The sequence below is a fragment of the Malurus melanocephalus genome, unplaced genomic scaffold (assembly GCF_030028575.1).
Source record: "Malurus melanocephalus ecotype Western Australia unplaced genomic scaffold, MMel_1.1 scaffold_529, whole genome shotgun sequence".
Classification (NCBI taxonomy): Eukaryota; Metazoa; Chordata; class Aves; order Passeriformes; family Maluridae; genus Malurus; species Malurus melanocephalus.
The window spans coordinates 302438-326849 of record NW_026623761.1 but is presented as its reverse complement, the minus strand read 5'-3'; the positions used below and the strand labels follow the sequence as shown (position 1 = coordinate 326849).

The 24412-nt window shown below is 37.4% G+C and overlaps 1 protein-coding gene across 1 annotated transcript in view; it reads left to right on the top strand.

Annotated features, from left to right (window-relative positions):
* PIK3C2G (phosphatidylinositol-4-phosphate 3-kinase catalytic subunit type 2 gamma) overlaps positions 1 to 24412 on the top strand; it is a 190474-nt gene that overhangs the window by 68696 nt on the left and 97366 nt on the right. The window contains exons 16-19 of the mRNA XM_057381792.1: positions 26 to 156; positions 6042 to 6230; positions 16857 to 16950; positions 18042 to 18136. Coding sequence (XP_057237775.1) covers positions 26 to 156; positions 6042 to 6230; positions 16857 to 16950; positions 18042 to 18136 — 509 coding nt within the window. The remainder of the gene's footprint in view (positions 1 to 25; positions 157 to 6041; positions 6231 to 16856; positions 16951 to 18041; positions 18137 to 24412) is intronic.

The following is a 24412-nucleotide window of genomic DNA, read 5'->3' as shown; positions in this document are numbered from 1 at the left end:
TTTATTTTTTTTTTCCTAAATAAAGATCGACTTTCCAGAAACTGATTTGGAGTTCATTAAACCTGAACCTGAAGAAAGAAGAGGTGATCTTGTAGAGCCATCCCAGGAGTGCCTGAAGCACATTGCAAGACTTTCACAGATACGTTCTCTCTTGCTGTAAGTTGTCCCCACCTAGCCCTGCTGATTCTTGCTGYGCTATACTTATCCTATCGATCACAATTAAATGTATCCAATTTGTTAAAAACAGAATTTTCCTCTGAAGGAGCCTATCTTGACTGAGTTGAGAAGTAACATCTCTAAATGAAAGCATAGATCACAGCAAAGCCTAATGAGGCCCTGGAGGTGGCAGTGTATTTTACCAATTTAGAAAAGGATTGTTTTTCCCTTTCTGTTACTATATCTTTTCATGTCTTTGAGGCAAGAAACTAATTTTTGGTTCAAAATATAAGATTTTCAGGTGATGCACTACATCTGTATCAGTATCAGCAAGAAAACCTTTAGGTTCTATGGAAATCAGCCTCCTTTGATTATTAAACACTCAGACTTCAGATGTAGCAATTAAATGGCTTTTGAAAAATCTGTTTTAAGTTATAAGCAAGCAAAGAAGTATGGAAAGTTCAGCTTTCACGGAAGGTGGACAAAGTGAAACAAAGCACACTGAACTGAGGCAGATTAGTATRCTCAGCTATATGAATGTTGTACTATCAATTAGGATTATGTACTGGATAAAATAATTTTGRGTATAATCAGAGTGGAATTTGGAAYRCAGGTGCTTACGRAGAGACATTATACTAATGGCAGTTAATTGTGTGAATTAATCCTCCATTAAAGGTCAAAAGATGCATTAGTTGTGCAATAACCAAGTAACTTAATTCAGCACTCTCAGTAGGTTAGGGTGTATCTGCTAAGAAGAGATTTTTCTGCTGATTTCTATGCTGATGGTTTGAGAGTTTTTTTAAAAATCAATTTATTTTTWWWAAAAAGCAAGWGATAAATTTKCTGTTGTATTTGATGTTTAACTCAACTTTTACCAAGACAGATGAAATGTAAAATTATTCTTATTAAGCATGGGAACTGTAATTTGTGGTTATTTTATTTTAAWATGTGAATGGTATGTCAGTATTTTATTGTGAATAGGCACAGTGCYAGCAAAATTTCCACCTGCAAAATATGCTTCAGAATGAATTAGGGAGCTTCAAATCCAATGCCTGTGTCCTCTGTTACCATGGCAAAATGGTGGTTTCGGTAAGAAGGAATAAAATCATTAAGAAAATAGCTAAGTACAAAGTAATTTGTCAAAGAAGACAGTGTGTGCTATTTCTGTGCTGCTTAAAACCTTGATGTCCATTTTATTGAGAATGCTGCATGGTTCCTGTCTTCARGACTCAGGAAGGAYACRGTAGATGTGAAAAATGTGCRGAGAAGGGCAGCAAATATCATGAAAGGGATTAAGCAGCTCTTTGACCAAGAGGAGGTAAAAAGACTGAGACTCTATAGTTTGGAAAGAAGAGAATTTCTGTGTATGTGCAATWAGTTGTTGTAAAGTCATGATGGTGATAGGCAAGGTAAATGCCTCATCAAATCCCACAGTATCAGAACTTAGGGACAATCAATGAAACAAATAGGAAATCAATTATCGATAAATAGAATAAAGTACTTCTTTAGACAGTCAGTGGTGAGCTTTTAAAATCTTCACAAAGCTGTGAAGGCAGACAGCCTCATCACATTCATGAAGGTTGAACACAAATTCATGGATAACAGGTTCATCAACAGGTATTACAAAAGATCAGGCAAGGGTGGATCCTATAATATCCTCAATACAACAATTTTGRGTTCTGTGGGAATATGGAGGGAAGAGACCACTGAAAGACACCAGATCAGAGTTAAGGCTGTGGTAAGTTCAGTAGCAGGTCCTTGGAGGAAAGAGAATGGTAGTCCCATGCTTTCCCACAGTTTGTTGTTTTCTGTTATCCTGTCTTACAGGCAAAGCTGGTCTAACAAATGAATAATCAAGGTGAAAGTTAATGTACTTGAGGTTTGAATGAAACAATTCCATCTTTTAGTACTTYGTAATCCAGAGGAATCTGTTAGCCTGTAACTTTTGTTTATCTGAATCAGAAGAATTCTTTTTACCTTCCTCATTCATGAGATATTTTCTTCAAAAAATTGTAACACATTGGTATCTAAACATATTACTGCCATGATAGCTGAAGATGTCTTCCCTTTTTTTTCCCCATAGGTCAAGAAAAAGAGAGGAATCTAGGCAGCTTTTTAGTGGCAATATGGCTGTGTGGTGATGCTTCAGGCTTACAAGCCTCAAATAAGACTTTGAAATAAGTGGGTGTCTGTGGTCAGAAGACACAAGAAGCCTTTCTCAGGCTGTCAGGATCCTTCTGTTCTTTCTTTTGAAAGAGAGAGAATATGTGAATGGACAGAAAATGTTCTTAACACAATGATAAAAAAGAAAGAAACATTGGTTAAAATCAGACAGCTGCATAGTTGTTTTTCTTACAGGTTGTTGAATCCAGTAGTGTTATAAATGCAACACCGTCCCCAAACTGAGAGCACGGACTGTTTCTATTCTTGCTCTCTGCATGACCAGGATCCAAGTCTGCTGGTGGAATAGAGGAGCATACATATGGATTTTTATAAATAGTATCAAATAATGGATTGTTCTGGAAGTTGTGCTTAGTCTGCTGAGTAGCTGGGCCCAGATGTCCCTGCTCTCCCCAGCTGCTGACACCCAGACATAAAAACCCCTAGAGTTCACAACTGCACTGGTTTGGWTGCTGGTGCTTGGGGCTCTTCCTGTTACATGGATGTGTATCTGCTCCAGTCTTCCCAGCAGCTCAGACTCTTGTCTCTCTGGTAGGCGGCTCAGATCGCTGATCCCCATCACCAACATCTCTTGGATGTTGATTAATGAAGATGTTGTTCAGTGGAACTGAAGGAAATTAACTTCCCCACATGGTTCTTGTGCTCCTCACAGCCCTACACTCTGATCTTTGGTGTCATCGCTGAACCAGACAAGAGAGCCAAGAGGAGAATTAGTTACTGCCAGCTGCTTCGGCTGACTTCTGAAAACATCTATTGGATGTTGAGCCTCTGATTCCTTTTAGGATTACTGTGTTTGAAAWACAAACCCCAGAAAACTCAGCTTCTGATATAAAGGTTGCTCTTTGAATCTGATACAGCCTGCTTGCACACAGCGCGTCCCAGTGAAAGGATGGGAGGCTGGTTTGAAGCCAGGAACATGACAGTGTGGTTTCTGACATCTTTATTTCCTTCATTCATCATTTTCCTTCCTTCCAGCTTCCCTTTKCCTTTTTGACCCTTAGCTGGTAAGAATCTACTTTGCCCACCAGTGGTCACAAGATTGCTGTTGTGATGTGCTGTGATTAGAAAGTCTGCTTCCTTCTGAGTGAATAGTGGAAGAGGTMTTTTCTAGTCTGTCCATGGAAGAGAAACTTGAAAGTGAAAAACAGTGCTGGAGGACAGAAATTTGAATTTTTGATCTTTGCTRTTCTCTCCTCTTTTTGCCTTTTGCCTTGTTCTCCTTTAGTGCTGAACATGAACAACAAAAGTAGCTCAGAATCATTTAAACTTTCACTGTTTTCCCCCTCTCACCAAAAAAGAAACAATTTATACTAACAAAGCCTTCAGAGAAGCTGTTTTCTTCATTTAACTAAGGGAATTAATTAAAACCTAGGCATAAAAYTACCGAATTACTTAGGTTTTATGGTATTTTGGTTTTATTTGGGTTAAGCAGAAGGCTGCATATTTTAATATGGACCTCATATGGAAGGAAATTTAGATACAACTCTACCTAAAAAAACCCCATAAACTTAATTTTTATTAAGAAAGAGGTTTAATTATGATTTTATCCCTATTGAGACAAATAAATTGTTTGCCTTTATTTGCTTGAAAAATTCAGATCCTATATGTATGCATAACATTTTTATCATCTTAAAACTTTTGTTGCAACTGAGAAATTCAAGATCAAAATGTAAAAACTCCCACCCCACCCACCCTTTAATTTCATCTCTGATCTTTAAAGCACAGAAAGAGAAAATGGCATTGSCTCTGAGTAAAGTCAGAGGGAGAAATCTGTTTTCTAGAAAACATGATACAAGGATTGATATCTTATCTCCCTTTGCAAGCTCAGTAGAAGCTTTAGCTGCTTTAATCTGAACAAAAGATTGTCTAGTTTGGAGGATGCTGTTTGAAAGCTGAAATCTCTGCTTAAAGTTAACACATAAAAGAGGTGCCTTAGCTGAACTGTCCTGCAGAATGTCATCCAAGTGCATAAAATAACCAGACAAGCAGTCAAGTTTTAGGCCTACTTTTATCTCTCTTACTTTGTGTGACTTTTTCACACGATCACAAAGGCATCTGTCTAATGTCACAGAAGACATGCTATCAATCCTGAAGTTGTTTCTTGAAGTCATTACCAAAATGATACTTTTCCTGAAATGATTACTTAAAGTCAGGATGGGTATCACAGTTAAGTTCATCTTCTGCATACTTTTATGAGCTTATTCTCCTAAAGGGAAGAAATTAACATTCCCTCAGGAAAAAACATGCCCAACTTTGTGCTGCTTCTCTCTGTTCCTAAATACTTGGCAATTCAAAATTGCAAAGGAGAAAAGTTCTCTAGTGCCTACAGAGACAAAGGAACTCAATTGTATGAGTTGTGAATGACACAGTCTTGACAGTCAGAGTGGGGCTAAAATTTTTTTTGGCTAAGAATGTCCCAAAACATTGCAAATAGAAGGAAGACAACCTTGAAAAGAATGTAAACACTTGGATTTTGAGCCCTGTTTACACATCTGGATAATTAAATGCTTGTCTAGAAGCAAACTATTTACTTACTGCCTTCTACAAGATTCCTCACGCCTCATTCTGAAATATTTAGGTCTGTTTAAAGTTCCAGTTGTGTTATGCTCTTAAAGAGATGAATCATTGTCTATGACCAAGAAAACCAATGTTCTTCTTGATTTCAGTAATTATTTGTATAAACTGGGGATCGGTTTTCACTTTCAGAGCTTGCTTTTGAAGGCTCTGATATCAAATTAAGGAGATTGTCTGAGCTTGTCTCCAGGGAAATTTATTTTCTTGTTTTCTGATGTGTCAAAACCTGAGATTTAATATGCATGAGGCAGACATCTGAATTGTTGACAAATCAGATTATATAAGGCAGAAATTATTCTCAGGCATTTCTCACTGTGTTGAGATATGGTGTGATGACTGACCATTTAATCAATATGACATTTAGATATCTAATATCTCTGTGAGGAATCTGGTATATTGCATCCTTTTTTTTTTTTTTTTTTTTTTTTTTTNTTTTTTTTTTTTTTTTTTTTTTTTTCTTGTGAGTACAGCAAATCATGGCAAGCAAGACTTTCAAACAGGTATAGAAGTTGCTGGGAGTTTTTCTTCCCTTTTCCAAATTTGTATCATCACTAGGGGTAATCACATTTGGCGTGTATGTGCCTGTGCTCATGTTTTTGTGTATGTTCACAGATGTGCCTGAACATTATTTTAAAAACAAAGATGTTAAAAACAGACACACCTGCATTAAAGAGTCAAAGCAAGGGCAGGAATGAAAGCTATGACTTGCAGTGTTGTGTGTCTAGCTTTGATTAGAGATGATATGTAGCCGATAGATGTAACAATAATTAACCCAGTGACAACTGCAGCTTCTTTGTCAAAAAAAAGCCCAACCAGTAAAAACAAACACCAACAATAGAGGCAGCAGAGAAGAAAATTTAGAGTGCTTGGAATGTGAAATAATCATATATATGTGTGTCTTTTGACACTTCATTTTTATGTGACCTAAGGCTGRCAGATCCAGAGTATAAGTATCACTTTTCTTATAAAAGCTGGACTGCAGAAAATGATATCCTACCCCAAGGAAAACATGTACTTAGCAGAAGAGCAGTGTACTGTGTGACTTGACCCCTCTGTACAATAAAGTTTGTTGCTACACAAAGCTTCAGGTGGTTTTAATTTCAAACTGAATTTCTAATCTTCTTTTCCAGACTCTCAGAGCAACAGAGAAGAATCTTATGGTTTTATCGCTACTTCTGCAATAATCAAAACTGCTCCCTTCCTCTGGTGCTGGGCAGTGCCCCCAGTTGGGATCACACCACCGTGTCAGAAATGTATGCCTTGCTGAGGAGTTGGAGATTTTCTAACCCTCTAGAGGCACTTGGGCTGCTGACTTTCAGGTAAGGCAAAAATAACCAAGTAGGAGAGTAACAATAAACAGAATGATCACATGCTGGTAAATTCAGCACTTCAGTTTGCTCAGTGTAGTATCAAGCTTTGGTTCACCAGCTGTGCTTCTGTTTTGCACTGTGTCAAAGTGAGAATAGAGTTGCAACTCCTGTGACGACCTTGAGTTGAGTGTGCAACCTGTGTCTTCTTGGCTTAGGTGGTTTTMTATTTCTCAGGATAATGAAAAGAGTATTTCGTTCTCTAGAACAGATTCAGGTGTTTTGTGGTAACAGGTGATCAGTCAAATGCTTCTCACTTACATAGCACTCCCTAAGTTCACACTGCTGTACAGACATGAGATGACTAATGGGAGATATGGAGGACTGAAATGTGTCTCTAAATTGTACAATAATCTATGTAAATACATAAAGTCCCACGTGTACCCTATCATTCTGCAGTAGCCTGGATGAAACTTTGAAGTCAGTTGAATTAATTCTGTTGTGGTGCCTTAAGTTTCACCCCCACTACTTACCCTGGGAGTTGATTGTTTGCCAGGAGACTTTCTTGATGCTGGAGATAGCCCTACCCATGATGTAACAGAGATGTCAGGGGACAGAATCTGTGTCAGCAGTTACCTTCCCTCCAAAACCTTGGGAGGTATTTTGCATTCAGTGACCTGTAAAAACATTACACATGCAGATGAAATGCTTGAGCAAATTTGTTTCATCAAGCCCTTGCTTGTCTTGTGTAAGCACAAGCTGCACCATCTTTGCAATCTCAGTTTCATGTTGTACTTCTAGAAAAAAAACAAACCACCTCTGAAGCTTTGATTGAGAAATATACTGTGACTTGATATACTTACCTCCATGATATTAAAAATAGTTATTTTATAATCTAAAACTGATTATTGTCTSTTATTTCCCCCGGATGCAATTTCCTAAGAATACTCGTATTCCGGGTTTCTATCTTTAGCAGTGCATAGTGGAAATAGTGGAAGCAATGATATTGCAAGATTAGATTCTGGAGCATAATATTGTTATTTACCATTATTAAATTATTTGGATTCAATTCTGATTTATAAAAGATCCATGTAAAAAGGGGTGTACAGTGTATTGTCTTCCAAACTTCAGAGTAGTAAAAGATTTTGATAGGGTTTGTCAGAGCATGCCRGGCTTTTAAATCAAACCTTTTACCTTCTTTTGTTTCTGTGTCTGGGTGGCATTTCTGCAAGTGAAGAGCTTGATTGTTCTTTGAAGGTGCAGCTCTGCACAAGGATGTGGTGCAGCATATCAATCCTTTCAGGTGCTTCAGAGAGTATTTCATGTGACTTTGTCCCTGAGCCTCTCAGTGCGCATCGCGAGCAGTGTAGAGATTGCACATTCTTGACTGCCACAAAGATTGTTGCCATGGACAGAGGGGATAATGTCATCAGTTTGTCTCTCTTAGGCCACCACTGGGAGTGGCTGGCACCTGCAGTTATGCCAGAGAACAAGTACTTCTCTCCTGATCAGGATCTTCTATGGCATGTCCCTTTAGTTGCTTTCTCACCGAAGATAATATCAATCCAGGATTTTTGCTTCATGRCAACACTGCAGAAAGAAGTTCTGGATCACAGAATAAACCCTTTTAAGAAAAAAAAAATCTGTCCTCATATCCAAATTATTTTGTAGGTGCACGCACAACTGGGAAGCTAACCTTCAGAAACAGAGAGATTACTTTTCTTTAAAGATGCCTAGTTTCAAAAAGTCTGGGTCACTGATTTAACTGCTGAGAGACATGGATATGCAAATTGACAGAGTAGGTTGAAGGAGAGGAGTACTTTCCATATAAATGGATTTCTGAGATTTCTTCTTTTAGTTCTCTATTTCTCAGATTTCTATCATTTTATTTTGAAAAACACAGTAGCACTGGATAGGGTCCAACCTGRCTTCCCCCTTATCTTCACTGACTTTGGATCATAGGCTCTTTAACTGAGCTGGTTTTGAACATTCATTCAACTCTGTCCTGTTTTATGTTTGGCATTGACAACTCATCAACTCAGTTCCTTGCTTCTATCATCCRCGAAACAGCTCTCTGATTTCTTGTGATTGCTGAGACACGGCTGAAAGATTTAAGTTYATATAAAACATGAGCAGAATATAAAATAAATGCACTTCATATATTCATGTCTATTTTAAGGACTTGTGTTACCATCACTATCAAACTGTGGGTAAGGAAAATTAATTAGAGCTGGTCTTGGTCTACCATGTATTGCTGACAGGAGCAACTTCACTAAATCARCCCAAAAGTCAGTTTAGTGCATCCTGTCTTCAGTGGTGACCAACAAAAGCTACCCAGGAAAGCAGTGAAAATGGGCCAGACATAATGACAATGCTACTCTCCCAGCTCTCAGTAATCTGCAGCTCAGAGGCTTCCTCAGACAGATTTTTTTTTAAGAGTCCTCTTTCAATTTTCCTCTTTGATTTTTTTTCCAAATTAAAATTGATTCTATATAAATATTCAGCTTACACGACATCCTAAAGCAAGGAGATCTGCGCCTTGTGTATTGTTTCTATGCACCACAATTTACCATATTTATCAGTGCCATAAAAGAGATCAAGACTTTTCAGTCAATCCAAACTCTGGATGTTTTCTTTGGTGGAATTTCAGTTTGCAGTGTCTTAAAGAGAACCTGAATCAGTGCTGCAGGCATGTGCTAATTCTTTATATAGTTTAGAAAGGGCTCTCAAAATTACTAGCCACTTCTGCATGCCTTAGGCTGGGAACTTGAAATTACCTTTCTTCTCAGAGCAAAAAAAGCAGTATCTGTGTCCTGATGATTAAACTCAAACTCACATTGGCAAGGATAAAGAGATGCAAATCATTGGAGATGCTTCCTCACAGTCTGGGTTAGGAGGCAGCATCACAGAGCTTGGGGAGAAGTATCWCAGCCCATCAGATCAAGCCCCATTATCAGGAATCTGAACTGGAATGCTCTTTGCAACTTTCTGAAACCTGTAAATTGTCTTGTTCACTGCATAGTTAAACATACCCTTTAATAGAAGTTTCTCGTTCTTTGAGCGTGTTTCTCTTGCTTGTGCTCTTCCACTTTGCAGGCAAATCTCAAGGCAGCCAAATGATAACATGCTCATTTATGCAGGGGAAAGGAAGAACCYCATAAATGGAAAATTCAATCACGGTACATCTCACAGATAAATTCAGTTACAACCTTGAATCCAGTACTTGGACCAAGTGCATTGATTCTTAATGCCCCAGCAGCCAATGCTTAAAAAAAAAAAAATTATAACAACCATGAATGTTTCTTTAATCAATAAAGATGTGATCAAGAGGATGGGAGGAGGAAGTGTAGAATAAGATTTTACACTCTTACCTCTAGTTTCAGGGAAGGATGGTTATAAGGTGTTGCCTGAAATATAAAATTACCCCTAAGCAGAAGTTAGAGAGCTGGTCCCTCCTACTCAGAACAGCTTCTTGGTGCCCGTTCATTTGCCGTTGATTTTGCTTCTTGAATTTGGTAAAAAGCYAAGCTTTAGTGAGTTAGAGCTTTCTGTAATGGTATCTACATTGTCTGGCACGCTAGCCAGGGAAATAACACCAGTACACTCGTTTACGCCGAGTTTTCTTGACACAAAGAAACCAAAGGCAGGGTTAGCAGTGCCATAATTTATGATTTATGATGTGTTTCCAGCAGGCCAGCGTTTGTGTATGTTTAGAATTGTGGTTGGAATTTTTAGTCAGGTCATCTTGCTTTTCAAATTACTGCAAAGGAAAGTCCAAACATATTTGTTAATCAAAATAGCAAATGTATTCTTCAGTTTGGGTTGTTTTGGGTTTTTTTGGTTTTTTTTTTTTCTGACACATTTAGAATACTCTTGCAGCTTTGTGAGGTGTCATGGCAAGAAATCAGGAAATTGAGCTAGAATCAGGAAACAGCCACGGAAGAAGGTGTGTCTTTTTCTAGCTGTGCATGGCTGCAACCATTTTGAAGAGAGAACTTTTTGAAGTAGACAGTGGAGGTGAACATGTAACCTCCTTGTTAGGCTTAAAATGTTCCTAGAAACTTCCTGCTGAATTCTAATCTGTCAGGGCAGTTGCACAGGAAAGGGCATTCCTTTAAAATCATGTGCCCAATCAGTGGTTTCAGACAGAGTTTTGGTTATAGTATCCCTCAGGCTTTGACTGTCACAGTTAATTCTTGATTTTCACTTTATGTAGCAGAGCTATTGCATTTCTGAGGTTCAGATATCTAACCAATAATTATAATAAAATGTGATACCTYGAAGACAGTTCTTGTTCTTATAMSTTTSAAAGCCAAATTGATTTAGAATTGTKRAATCAGATTGTCATTGTTTCAATAAAAGGAGAATTTGAAATGTTCCCATGGAGCTCACAATGGAAYGCCCAGCGGAGTGTTTATAAACCAGATAGAATGAGAGCATATCCTGCCTGTTTGCATCTTGTTACTTGGCTGTAGTTTTACATCAATGTGGAGAGCAAACACGAGCTTATGCAAAGAAATAAGATAAGAACAAAGCAACACTCCACARTTAATTTGGTACTTTGATGTACAGAACACATTACTGATAAAGCTTTAAAACTGCTTATGCTTAATATACATGAAATTTAGTGATAATTTAGATGATGATATATGCATTGCTAGGAATAGACAAGTCTTCTCTTTAACTAGTGGAATGTGATGAATTTTTTTTTTCACTGCTTTTAACCACTTTTAGTTTTCTTTGCAATAACTACGAAGGTACTACAGCAGAATGCTACAGTAAGACAAATAGCAATAAACTGTGTAGGATATTGCATGGTTTCTGTGCATAAATGTGCAATGTAGTCAGGAAATTTAATCTGTAAATAATCATGTTTTCCATGGTTTAGTCTTCAGTTTTACTGTAGCAGAGAAGTTTGTCTCTGGGGTAGGAAGAACCTTCTAGATCATACAGGTTTCAAATGGAAACTGTTTTTTATTAATTTCTTCCTATTCTTGTCCTAAGATATGGTTCACCATATGGTCTCCATGACATCTTAAACTTATTCTTAGTTGTTTTAGTCAGAATTTCTTGTAGAAAATCTATGTAAGCATCAAAGAATATTTTCTGTGAGTAAATTCAACAGATTTATCTGCCAATCAATCAGCCAAAGTAAGCGCTAGTGAATATGACCATGACCTTTGCAATGTGTGGGGCTGGGGAAGGTTCGCATGACTTCTCACAATGAAGAGTARTTTTTTTCTTTTTCAACAAAGAAATTATGAAAATGCAGTGTCCTTTTTACTGATGATATTTGTTATCTTTCTGTACTTCAGTTCTTTCCRTTTTCTAACCTTCATACACACACASAGCATTTTCTTTAGAAGCCATMAAAGGAATGAAAAAAATCACCAACAGAAAGTCCTGCTTATATCATCTGTAAGCTGAAACTAAATACCTCAATCATTGTTCTAGTAGTTTCTTCATTTTTTTCCTGTCTAAATGCTTTTAAAATGCCYCACAAAAGTTCCCTCTCTAGTCTTTCAAATATTTCTTCCATACTTTCTCTCCTGGCCTAGTTGCATCCATCCCTTATTGCATGTTATCCCTTACTGCTTAAAGGGTTTTTTCGTTTTCAGTTGCTATTATCATTCCAGTAGGATTTCTATTTCAGCTTTCCTTGTTTCTGCCAGACTTAGTAACATGCATTTCATTGGACTGAATTTTTTCTTTTTTGAAAATGCAACAGAACTTAAAATGTGAAGCCATATGCAGAARTAAGTGTCATGCTATTAGGCTCTGCCTTAAAAAGGCCTGTTCTATTCAGAGGTCTTCACACACCAGAAAATGTAGAGAGCTGAGCAGTTTCACTTACCTGACAAATATATTCCAGCATAGGGCTAATTGAGCAGCACAACAAAATTAGAATAATAAAACTGTTAAAAATGAAGAGCACGTCTATTTCTCATTTATAGCCAGCTCACCGCTGGCAGATGCTAAAATCTCAAGAGAATTTCACAAATCCACAGGACATCTCAGAAGTGCTTAGTTTTCTCTTTGAATCTGATTTAGCTGAAAGGTGCAGCTAGACAAATAGCTCCTGACTGGCTACGTGTATGAAAAAAAATCAAAGACTGAAAGTTGTCTTTATTTCTAAATCAAATTGTCATCTGTGCTCATCCACCTCAAAATTCACCTTTTTCAAAAAACATCTTAAAGTCTCAAGGGAGACCTAATAATCTACTTAGAAGTTAAAAAATGGGTGGCTGTCAATCACTGGCATCATGCAGAGGGGGAAGAACAAAACARCAAAAAGGGTGTTGAGTCTAAATGGGTGTTTAATTAGAGGAAAACAGWTTCATAACTTATGGAGAATGCAAATTGTGAGCCAAGCTGTGAAGGGGAAATCTGAAGTCCTGCATGGTGTGACCTATTAACAAAGACTAAACTCAACTGTAATTTGCATATTGTTTCTTTTTTGTTGGARTCTGTGATGTTTCAAGTGTGTTTAAACCTGGAACAAATGTGTAAGGAGTCACAATCTCTTTTGTGGTGTCCTCGTTGCCTTAAGACAAAACAATTAAATTGGCCAAAAGAAGAAAGCTGCCAGAAATTACAATGCAGCCAGGCAAATAAATGGGGAACACTTTGGTTCTATTCACTGAAGTATTTACTGGCCAATAGGTTGATTGTTGAGGGGAAAAAAACCCAAACCTATAAGTGAATGGAAGCCTAAACGTGGATGACAATTACCATTTTGAAACTATGCAAAGAAAGAATCTTACGAGCATTGTTAAAGGTTTTTGTTTTAAGCTGGGGATTTTTTTGCTGAATTCTCAGACTTTTTTGTGACAACCATAAAGCAGCTAGGCAGAGGAGTCCTCAAATGTCCTGCCTCTCTGAAGCCGTAGTTAGAGGCCACATGTCAGAAATTCTAACAGTCTGTGGTTCAAATCCTTTACAAAATTGATCTGATGTAGACAAGCTGTGCTACAGACGATCTTCTCTTTCTCAGTAGTGTACCCTTAAAGACTGGAATATTGAATTTGTTGTGATAGAGTTGTCTCACTTCTCTGCTCTCAGAGTTTTCTGCATGTGTAAATAATTGCATATTCATTACAGCAAGCCCTGGAAATCGGCTCTCCTCTAATATCCAAACTCTAAAGCTCTTTTCCTTAGGCCTGAAGTGATTTCTCTTGCATTGAGTTTGAGTCAAAAAATCAATTAATTTTGTGCTCTAATCAAGACTAATTTATGGATTACTAAAATCAGATTTGATGCAATTCAAACATTTGCAAGATTATTCACTGGAAAAAAATCCTCCCAGCCCTAATTAATTACCAGACTACAAGATGGCATAGTTTCCAGGCATGTGAAGGGATTTTATTTTTACTCAGATCTGCTTCTAAAACATACCCTACTATTGGCTTTTAGCAGATAAACTGGTGTATGCAAGCGTGAGTAGCATAAGCACCATGTAATGYTAAAGGAGTTCATAAGAGTTTGCTGTAATTCCAGTGTTTCTGAGGATGTTAAATGCTTGCTCAAATACAAATGTCAGGGGTAAAACAAATAGAATTAAATATTGTGCCTGTGTACAACATTTAAATACAGATTCAATATTGTACTTGTACCAGCGGCCCTGAACAACACTGAAATTCAAAAATAAAAGAAATGGCTATTGCATCTAGGGCTTAAAAAATTGTCAGGTAGTTAAAAAAATATCCTAGTTGCCCGTTCTGTTCACAAACTAAGCCTYAAGCTGACCTCAAGATTTACAAGCTGAAGGAAACAGTTTAGTCACTAGGATCAACAAATTATCAAAAACTCATTCAAGAAGAATGACAAGAGCCATGTTTCCTGAAGCAAACTGCCCTGCAGATATTTCACCAAAGTGCCTGCCACTGCCCTAATCACATCTTGCACTGTTTCGTAACTCAGACATAGCCCCAGTTTTGACTTGGATCAAATTAATTCTGAATAAATCAAATGTTAGCTGCTGAATCTTCTGGAAAGTTTGGGATCAAAATAATTTTATCATTCTTCATCTATCTGGAAAGAAATACAGGATTTCTCTCCTCATAGCATTGAGTGTATTCAGATCTTGGCTCCTAGTAAGGACAAGCTGTAACTAAGTAATAACATTTTTCTGCTTGGCTTTGTGCCTGTGTAGAGTGTATTTCACTGTTCAGTAGCCTGTTGAGCTAGGCAAGAAGGGAAAGGGAAAGGCTCATTTCCATATTATCTGCACGTGCTTAGCACACAGCCCTWTGGAGCAATTGCATAATTCGAAAATAGGATGACATGAAAGGGATTTTTTTTTTTTTTTTAATATATASTCCTCCTTCAARTATGTTTTGTTCTAAATAGCCATGTGAATATTAAAGTAACAACATCTCATTCCTAATAGGTTGCCTGGAATAAATTAGTGAAAAAAAAAGCCTTGCAAGAGATGCTAATTTGGGCCTATCATGATAATTTATTTATAATGTATTCCTCCTCTACCCATCAAGGCCCTCTCATCATTATACAAAGAATTATAAACTGTATTAGAAATGTCATTAAGTATGTACCATAACAGACAAACAAAATTGTAAAAGCAGACCTGAGCCCCGTTGTTAAAGGGAGTTGGGAGGTCTTACAGGTAGCAGCTGGTTGCAGCCCTGAAAACCAGGTTTTTCAAGTCCAACTATCCACCTTTTTTTTTTTTCTTAAATCAAAGTATTCCCATTTTTATTAAATGGCCTCTAGTTAAGTCACTGATCAAAGTGCACATACTGTTCTGCTTCATCTGGTTTTATTGAACTTTAGAAGCTCAAGATTTAAGCAGCAGGTGCCATTATACTGCTGAGTGCTTAGCTTTACAATTTATTCTCTTGTTATCTTGATAGCATCAGGTAGTCATTGCTGCAAATACTGTGCTTCCTCCTCTGTTTCACTTCTGAACTTTATTTCAATATTATTGGCAAAAGGTGCTAGATGGGAAGGTAGGAAGAGAGCAGTCTGGTTTTGTGCTGAACTCTTGAAGGAGTGATGCTGGTGGCCTGTGACATCTGCCATACATAAAGGTTCTGATTTCAAAGGGTTTTCCTCAGGGTGAACTGACAGGATAACCTGTGTCCTTTAGTCACCATTTCTTTGTGTGCCTGGACCGCCAAATCAGAGATCTCTCCCAAGAGCCTGATAGCCCTATCAGTTCAGAGGGTAGGGATTCACTGCTTTTTGCGGGGCAGGTGCTTGCCTTCAGGGAACTGGATCAAAGCCCGGCAGCTCTGCTGGGCAATATCATTGACTGTGATGCTGTTTGAAGACATTTCTGCCCCTTAGGTAGAGATGACCCTTCTTGCACCTCTGGCAACTGAAAGTCTCTATGAACAATCCCAGTTTGCTTCAGGAGAAGACAGAAAAGCTTTCTGGGGTAGCAATGGGCAACATTCAAGTACTGATACACAGATAAGGGTGGCACCACATAGCAGATGTACAGAGAAGRGCACATCTCATCCTTTCCTTGKGAAAGCAGAGCTGCAATTTGAATTTGAACAGCTGAATTTGTACCAATCTAGGAAACTTCTGTGTATGTAAAATTCTCTGTGTATAAATTCATAGAATCATTAAGGTTGGAAAAGACCTCTGAGATCGAGTCCAAATTTTAATGATTAATGTCACAATTGCAAAATGTGAAAAGGTGGAAATTACTTTTATATTTTCAAAGTAAGTCCTTAAAAGATTATCTTCTGGCTTTCAAATATTAAAAGAGACACTGTATACATTCTGTCTTTTTCTCTGAGAAGAGGGAAAATGTTGTTAAGAGTCAGTTTTGATCAATCAGGTTACATCAAAATTTCATTCTCTTTCAAAGGAAAATGTTTTTACCATCTATATTATCCTGCTTTCTTTTTCCACATTATCACTGCTGCCACACCATGTCTCCTCTTTTATCATTTTCACGATGAGAGCTCCATCACAAAATCTATAGCAGGCTGCAGGAACTCTGGCTTCAACCAGAATTAGTTGAGAATATAGCTTATGCTGAGTTCTCAGATAYTTTCTCATCACAAATGTCTGTTTCACCGACTTGGAGCCTTTCCGGAAGATGATGTTACTCTTTTACCAAATTTCACATCATAAAATCCGAAAAAAACCAACTCATGACTTCAGCTTTGAAATTGCTTTTGTTTAAAAAGTATTTTTGATGTGTTATGACACAAAACTGAAGAGCTCATTTGGGAAGAAATTATCTGAAATTAAAAATTTTTGTATGGGAAATTTCAAGCTTTTGTGTTGCTCAGAGCAAATAAAGTCTTAAAGAAACTATTAAAATTTCATGCAACTCAGAAATTTCCTATATCAGATAAGAAAGAGCAGCAAGAGATCTGTACTTTGCTTCATATTTCAGGAAATTRCAATACATGGTAGTTCAAATTAAAAAAGGTATTTGAAGATCAATTTGGGCTTTTTTTTYCCTGTGTGGCACTGTAACAGTCAATCCAATTAAGTCATCTGTGGTGTGTTTCTTGTTACAGTAAAGCAAATTAATTAGATTTTTTCCTGTTCCATTTTGAGAGAAAATCAGTTTYTCTAACATCTTGTATGAGTGAGAGCTCAGGAGAGTTGCAGTGGTCTGGTAGATCTTAATGATACYCATTTGTTTTGCTCTAGTTTTCCAGATCAAGATATTCGCAGGACGGCAGTGCAGCAAATAGAARATGTATCAAATGATGAATTGTTAGAGTACCTCCCACAGCTAGTTCAGGTAAGGAGGAAATTGATAACCAAGGAAGTCTTCTGTCCAGATCAATAACTTCATTACAAAACTTTTGATTCTTTCAGGKTGGTTGATCCATTGTAGGAGGAATAAATAAGTCTGGTCAATTGACGGGTGGATGAAAAMCAGGGCTGGGGTATAGACTGTTTCCCACTTAAGAATGGAATTGTTTTGGCATGTTGATTGAGATTTCATATATACCACATGAAGGTATTTTCAAGTAATACAGAAAAGTTAAAAGTGCATTTGAACAAGAGAAATTCTCCTTTGGTCACCAAACCAGGTGACACAGCTTCATTGTAGTCAAGGAACGAAATGTTGCCACAAATCACAGGTTTTTATTGCCACGTATACTGAGAAAAACCCTGTCAACACRGTAATGTGGACATTTGGGTGTAGAATTGTCTCTTTAGAGATGCACATTGCATTTCACTGGAAATTAATGTTCTGCAAGTGATGGCATCATTGCTTCCAAGGCACTCAGTGATTGAACAGCTCCTGTGCTGGGGTTGAGCAGGAAACTTTTGAAAACTTTATCCCCTTATTTTGTAACACTGTKCATATGGATGACTCTTTATTCCACACTGCAGAGTTTCTCAGGGTTTCTGTCTGTCTGTGATATATGATTATCTAGTGTACGCATATATGAATATATTCATGTAATCCACTAGTGTGAAGCACTGGAACCYTCACAGCTTTACAGCATTCACAAACTGCTGTGACCCTTCCCCTTCCACAGCTTCTGTTCTAAAAAAAGTTTATTTTCCAAACTGGATAATCAAATCAAAAATTAAATGTAGCAGTGATAGTTTTAAGTGGGGGAAGAGAAGCAGCATATTTATATGCATGTTAACACAGGATCAGGATGGTGTCTGTCTAACTTACAGGTGGTGGCAGACCCTTATGCACTGAAGATTCTCTGTTCATTGCATTGCCAAGAGCAAATTCCTCTGATTTTGAGGAATGTTTGATTGCTTTGTTCAGACTAAGCGCTGGGGTATTTTTGATTAGTTTTGTTATAAAGGAAAGAGACCAAAGCCAGCATGAAATTGATTTTTATTATCAATTTTTCTATTAAGGTGCTCAAGTTTGAGTGGAGTCTTGACAGCCCTCTGGTGAAGCTCCTGCTGAATCGTTCTCTCCAGAGCATCCAAGTAGCCCATCAGCTTTACTGGTAAGGTCATTTGCCGTGGATACCATAGTYATTTTCTGTCACAGTGAAATTTATAATGAAATTTATCCATGATTCTGTTGGTGACAACCTCCCTTYTGGTTTAAAATCAACAGAAAAACTGGGTTTGGCTCCTTCCCTTTCAGCACTGGGTATGGGTAACTTGGATAAAAGACCCACTTCATCCTGCTGCTGGGCAGTTTTGCTCCTTTGAGTGATTTGGGTTTTTCCAGCATTTTTGGGTTTGAGCCAAAAATAGTTTTTATCAAMATTTGTAAACATTGCTTTACTTTGTAAGGATGCTGCTTTTGTGATTTCTCTGACCTCTCTTGAAGTTGTCAGAATTCTCATGTTGTGTCAAAGAGTATGTCTTACCATTTTTGTAACAGTCTGGCTTGTGATGGTAGAGTTCCCAAAAGTTCCTTTTCAGGATTATGGAGATGCACCAGGCCTGGCAGAAGTTGCCAATCAGCACCTATCTCTGCAACACAAGGAGTTCTCTTACTGTATTATCACATTAAGTGATTATTCTGTTTGCTGTGCTGTTACTTCAAGGCTCTCTGAGTAAGAATGTGGCTTTCTGATGTCTGAAAATCTGCCCTGTGATCTGAAAATCAAACTCTGCTGTGTTTTCTTTTTTTTTTTTTCCATCTTTACTAATGATGGATGAACTGAGCTTTTATTTACAGTTCAGCTGGTTCAGCCCCCTTAAACCAAAGCTTTCCTCCCTGCAAAGGAAAGAAAACAATTTGAAATGTTGTCATTTGGTTGATGAAGTGTGGGTTCAGGAAGAGCATAAATAACACTTTTATACCTGCATGGTCTCTGGAAGTGTTAGTGGGGATAAGACAGAGTTATTAATGGGCTTATTTTACTGAAATGAGTAGGATAACGTGCTTAATGAGCGTATCTTTCAAATAAAGAGGAACCACATTTAGCAAACAGTTTTTCAACAGTGCCTGAAATACGCCTGAGACAATTCCTACTAATATGAAACTTAGTCTTACTGGATATAAAATGTCCAGTCTGGAGTTCTTAAATATGCCCTAAGAGTTTTCCTGTGCAATTAGAAATTATATCTAGGGTTCAATGGACAGAAGAACATCATTAGTGTGCCTGTGTTTTCTTTGACTCCTCTACTCTTCTCAGAAGAAAAATGACTGKGTGCAGTCTTCTTCTTTGCTTTCCAGGGCAAACCCCTATTTTCCCCCAARTTCTGTTCAGGCTGTTTAATATTATAATCTTGGGTAATATAGAGCAGATATTTCATACTGAATAATATATATCCTGATCTGGCACAGTGCAATTTAAGGTGGCAAAATAAATTTGTTTTATATACAGCTTAATATATACAGTAACTATATCCACATCAAGTAGTTTATTTCTCAGGGTTCACTGAATTGTCTGGCTTTCAGCTGGCAGTAGCCCTGTTCATGCTGGGTACCTCTTTTGTTTAGTTCAAATATTTCAATCTAAACTGAGAACCTAAATGTGGCAAAAGGCTCTCAAAGTTTTGCTACTTGTACTCTTCATGTGCACTTAGGGATTTTTGGTTACTCTACTCCACCATGTTCTTCATCAGGAAACTTTTTTCTGTCTAACATTTAAATTTATGTAATTATCCATATTTCTGTTCCAGTATTATAAATGGCAGTTTCCCTTCTACTTACAAAGCTTACCAGTAATTTTGTGGCTTCTATTAATGAAGTCTTAAATAATTAATAAAAGCTTTCCTTCACAAATTGAATTTCGGTCATTATGAAAGAAAGGGAAAACAGAGGTTTCCTTCTACTTATTTCTAAAGAGACTTTTAAAAGAAGTTCAGTGATTTAATAATGTGGGGAGMACGTGTGTGCATGTACACTCACATAACTACTTTTAAGAAATGTGATTAGGTTACAGTTTATTCTCAAGTGTCATGTTCTGTTTCATTACCAAATTAGCTATCAAGAGGMAAGGACTGGCAAAAACAAACTTTAGTAACCAGTTTATTTTTAATTGTAATGAATGCCATTACCATTCTACTGTTAAATAATAAAACAATGTGCTCAGTGTACTTGGAAAAGAAAGCTAATGCAGTATAGGAAACTGGTGAAGTGGTTACAGAGCCTCAGGGGAAAATTCAACTTATTTTAACTTCTRTGTTTTACAGTGCTATTGAAAATCTAGAAACTAACTACCAGAARTGGTGATGACTGTCAACACTAATTTATTTTAATGACAAATACTATTTATAATAATGTGTCAATTATTTTAAATTGACTCTTCCCCTGCAGGTCAGAGATAAGCAGCTGCCCAGCAATGGTGTACTCATCACCTTTTTAATATTAATGTTAGATAGTAAATAGTTTATTCCTTTGCATCAAGCAGTGAAAAGTTTGTCTGAAGACATTATTTTAAAGTTATGGGACAGTAACTGTAAAAGTGGTCAGAACAGAGAGAATATTCATTCTTTAGCAGATGGAAATCAGGATAGTTTCAGTGTGTTCTTTGCTTGTATCCGTTGCAGATTTGTTCCATGAATTCTGCTGCTGAGAATGAGAAACATGCTGTTTGGATGTTTCTTTTTTTCTTATCATTTGTGTCTTTTCCCTTCTCTAAACTCTGGAGGAATTTGGGCCATCTGCATCCATCAGTGTTGTAGCTCCTCACTGGTCCTTGTGAATTCCCTTCCCTTCTCAAGGAGACTAAAACTTGCCCAYACATACTGTGCCAGCACAGGACTCATGTACCACTTAAATCCCATTTTAGTCTTATTTCAGCACTTCCTGATGTCCWTGAGACATGGAGAGTTATCTCACTATCTTCCAGAATTCTCTCTGATGCTKGTCTCACCAGAGCTCTTGGGAGGTGAGAAGGCTGGAACAAGTTTTCCCATTCCCTGGAGCTACGGTGACAAGTTATTAAACTGGTTCTAGTGAAGCACAAAAAGTTGCTTGAGGAGAAAGAAACCTGCTGAGCCCTTTTGGGCCCTTCTGCTCACTGAAAGCTGCTGTTTATCTYCTTGCTACTTGATGTTTCACACACAGGTGGGTTTTTGTCAGCTTTTGTGATGGAGTTTTAATCCACCTGGCATCCTGCCAGTCAGTTTCCCTCTTGCTTGAGTGTTTTTGGCTTTTAGCTACTGTCACAGGTGGCAGCTGCAGCATGGAATCAGAACAGCTGGCTGGGCCAGCAGGTGGCCAGGAGAATGTTTCACAGATGGTTGCTTTCCACAGGAGGATTGAATAACAGGAAAAATGCGGTGTCCTCCAGGGTCTGTGACAGCTGCTTGAAGGTGGCGCAAAGGAACAGGTTCCATCATCATGGAAGAGTGGGAGTGTTTGTAAATTCTGCCTGTAGAATCTGGTTTCCTTAGCTCAAGGAAAGAAAAAGTCAGGTGAAAACCTTGCTGAAGGCAAAAGGTCATTTCATAGCTTGTCCTCTAAGTCACTAAAACTTTCTAGAACTTTCTTGGTTTTGGTGTTTCTAAAGTACATTTTGACTGACAAAAGGGAGTAGACTTCCTATCTTTTCCAAGTCCACATCTTGTAGAAAAGTAAGAATGTGAGATCAAAAAGGAACTTGGCGGAATCCGGYACGCTGTGGAAACAATGTGAATCAGATTTCATGGCTAGAACATAATATTTTATTTCTTTTTTTTTCTCTATACACAGAAAAAGAGCTATAAGAAGCAAAAAAAGCATAAGCAATACATAAAAATTTAAAAATACCCCAGTTACATTTTCTGCTCTGGGGAGGTTTGTACCTCAATGCTTTTTTCTCTAAAATCATTTCCACTGTTTCATTCAACGCTCCAGTACTGGGACAATTGCTTCATATTTCCTGAAAATAAATATATTTTTAACTGTCAAAACTGATCTATATTAACCATAACTTCCTTAAAGACTTCAAAGGAAGGAATAAATCAAGCATTTGTCCAACACTCTAATTGTCTGAACATTAAACAGATGACCATCCACCAGATCTTTTTCTTCCTGCATTRTCGTATCTTTCTCTGACCAGAGAAGTTATCAAGTCAGCTAATTATTAAATGAACTTCCTAAATAGCTGTGCAGAGCAGGCTGAAAAGCCCAACCCATTAAAATGACRTGAATGTAAATACAAAAGATGCCTGTTCTTGTTTTCCTGTTAATCTGGTCTTTCTTACTGATCAAAATAAAAAAAAAAATAATCATATATGTAACTTTAAACCTGTGTAGGAATAGCCAGTCCAAGTATATGCTTTATTTWACTGAGTGGTGATTATGAATTTTACATTATTCCACAGTCTTGGACTGCAGAGAACCTCAACCGTAGATCACACCTTGGGATTTCAGTTCTGAAATCATAAATCTTGCTTATGAAAGGCCAATCATTTGGAGACCTTTTTTTTCTCTAGTTACTTATGGGCATAGTAAGTACACCATTAGAGCATTATTTTTGTGAGATAATGATTCAGCCAACTTCTGTTCTRAGTGCTTCATTATTCGCTGTGTGGGCCTTGGGTTATTGCCGTAGAAAACAGACAGATAATTATTTTGTTTCCCAACTTACAGACTTTCAATTTTCTCRGACTCCAGTTTTAGAAAAAGATGATGTCAAAGGAAGCAGAGATTTGTTGTGAAGAAGGAACAACTGTTGGGTTTGACCTTTAGCAGTTACAGACTGAGTGAGAAAATGGTATATTTAAATMAACAAAACCACATCTTACAGTTAATTAAACACATTTTCAATTTTAAGAAAAAGCCCTAATATTTTAAAGTCACTTTTTGCCATCTCCAAAGACAGAGGAGTGAACTGGCTTTTACTGCAGCTGGAATTGAAAAAAAAGGACATAATATCTGGAGGACTAGAGGACTGTGGGGCAAGATGACATTTTAAACCTTCAAAATTCTAACAAAAAGGAAAATTAAAATAAATTCCAAAGCAATAAAAAAACAAATTGGAAACACTACTGGGAAAGGTTAAAAAAGAATCTAAGTATGGCCTTTTAACATTTAAAATATAAARAGGGAGATAATTTTCCCACCCTGTTAAAAATTACAGCTTTTCAAAAAAGAAGTCTGTTTAAAAATTAATAAAGCAGTCAAAGCTATGCCTTTTTGTAATTTACTGAACATGAGATAATCTTGTGAGTCACTGACAAAAGACATAAATAACAGCATTGTGCATGTGTCTGTTTTTAATTATTTTAATGCTCCTTAGTAGAGTGAATGTGTTCCTGGGTGTCTAGAAATCTAGGAATGCTGGGAGTTTTTCCAAATCCCGTGCGAGCACAAAAGGAAAGAGGTGAGGTACTCTTGTGACCATATATCAATGTGAGCATGGAGTGAAGCATCATTAATTTTATTGGTGCAGGCAAACACTCAACTGTAGTAAATAAGTTACTGAACACAGAGATAACTCTGTGTGTATCCCACCTTTGGAACAGAGGAAATTCCATGCCAAAAGTCATATTCAAGGAGGATTAACATTGTYAGGTGAAGCATAAAAAGTCTGTAAGTGCCAGTTATTAGTGCATGTTACTGTCATGAAAAACACACCCTTGTGTACATGAACAAGTGAACCCACTTAGACCTGCAAAGATAAACTAGAAAAGGTGGCAGACTTCTGAAAAGCTTTAATTATTTTATCTGCTACATGATTTATGTAGTAGCACGAAGGAAAARCTTTTTCAGTGCATTGTTTTTCCAATCATGTCTGATTTATTTTGCATTTGGCTCCTTTTGCAGTTAAAAATTCCAGAGCTGACAAATCCGGTTTTTCAGTTATGCCAGCAAACTCCTACAAAACTTCAAGTTTTATTTGTCCTAACCCCTGCAGTAATGGAGCTGAATATGAAGGATGGGTTTGCCTTTTGAATCTGCTCTGGAAGGAGCAGTGGTGGTCTGTTATGGAGCCTGATGCTGGGATATGATGGGCTGTAGTGGCTCCCCTGTGGAGCTGAACAGGTCTGAGGAAGCAGAGAAGGTGCTGCCAAGGAAGGGGTTCAGAGCAGGGTTCTGTGCAGGTGTCGCATTCAGCCTTCATCTGTGCCTTCCTTCTTTTTTTTCACATTGAAAAGGTTTTATTGTTGCTTCTTTCAAAAAGAAACTGTGAACCAAAATCTTTCCCGACGGGTATATCACATAATCTTTGCTTATCCCAGAGTATTTAGGGATGTATCCCATCCATCTGGGGATGTAAACCAGAGTAGTAATAAGTTAGGAAAGCTTTTGACAAAACATTCATCTAGCTCTGTTGCTTCACATGTGTAGTTTTCCATCATGAATTTGATGGATGTGGAGTTATTTGGGT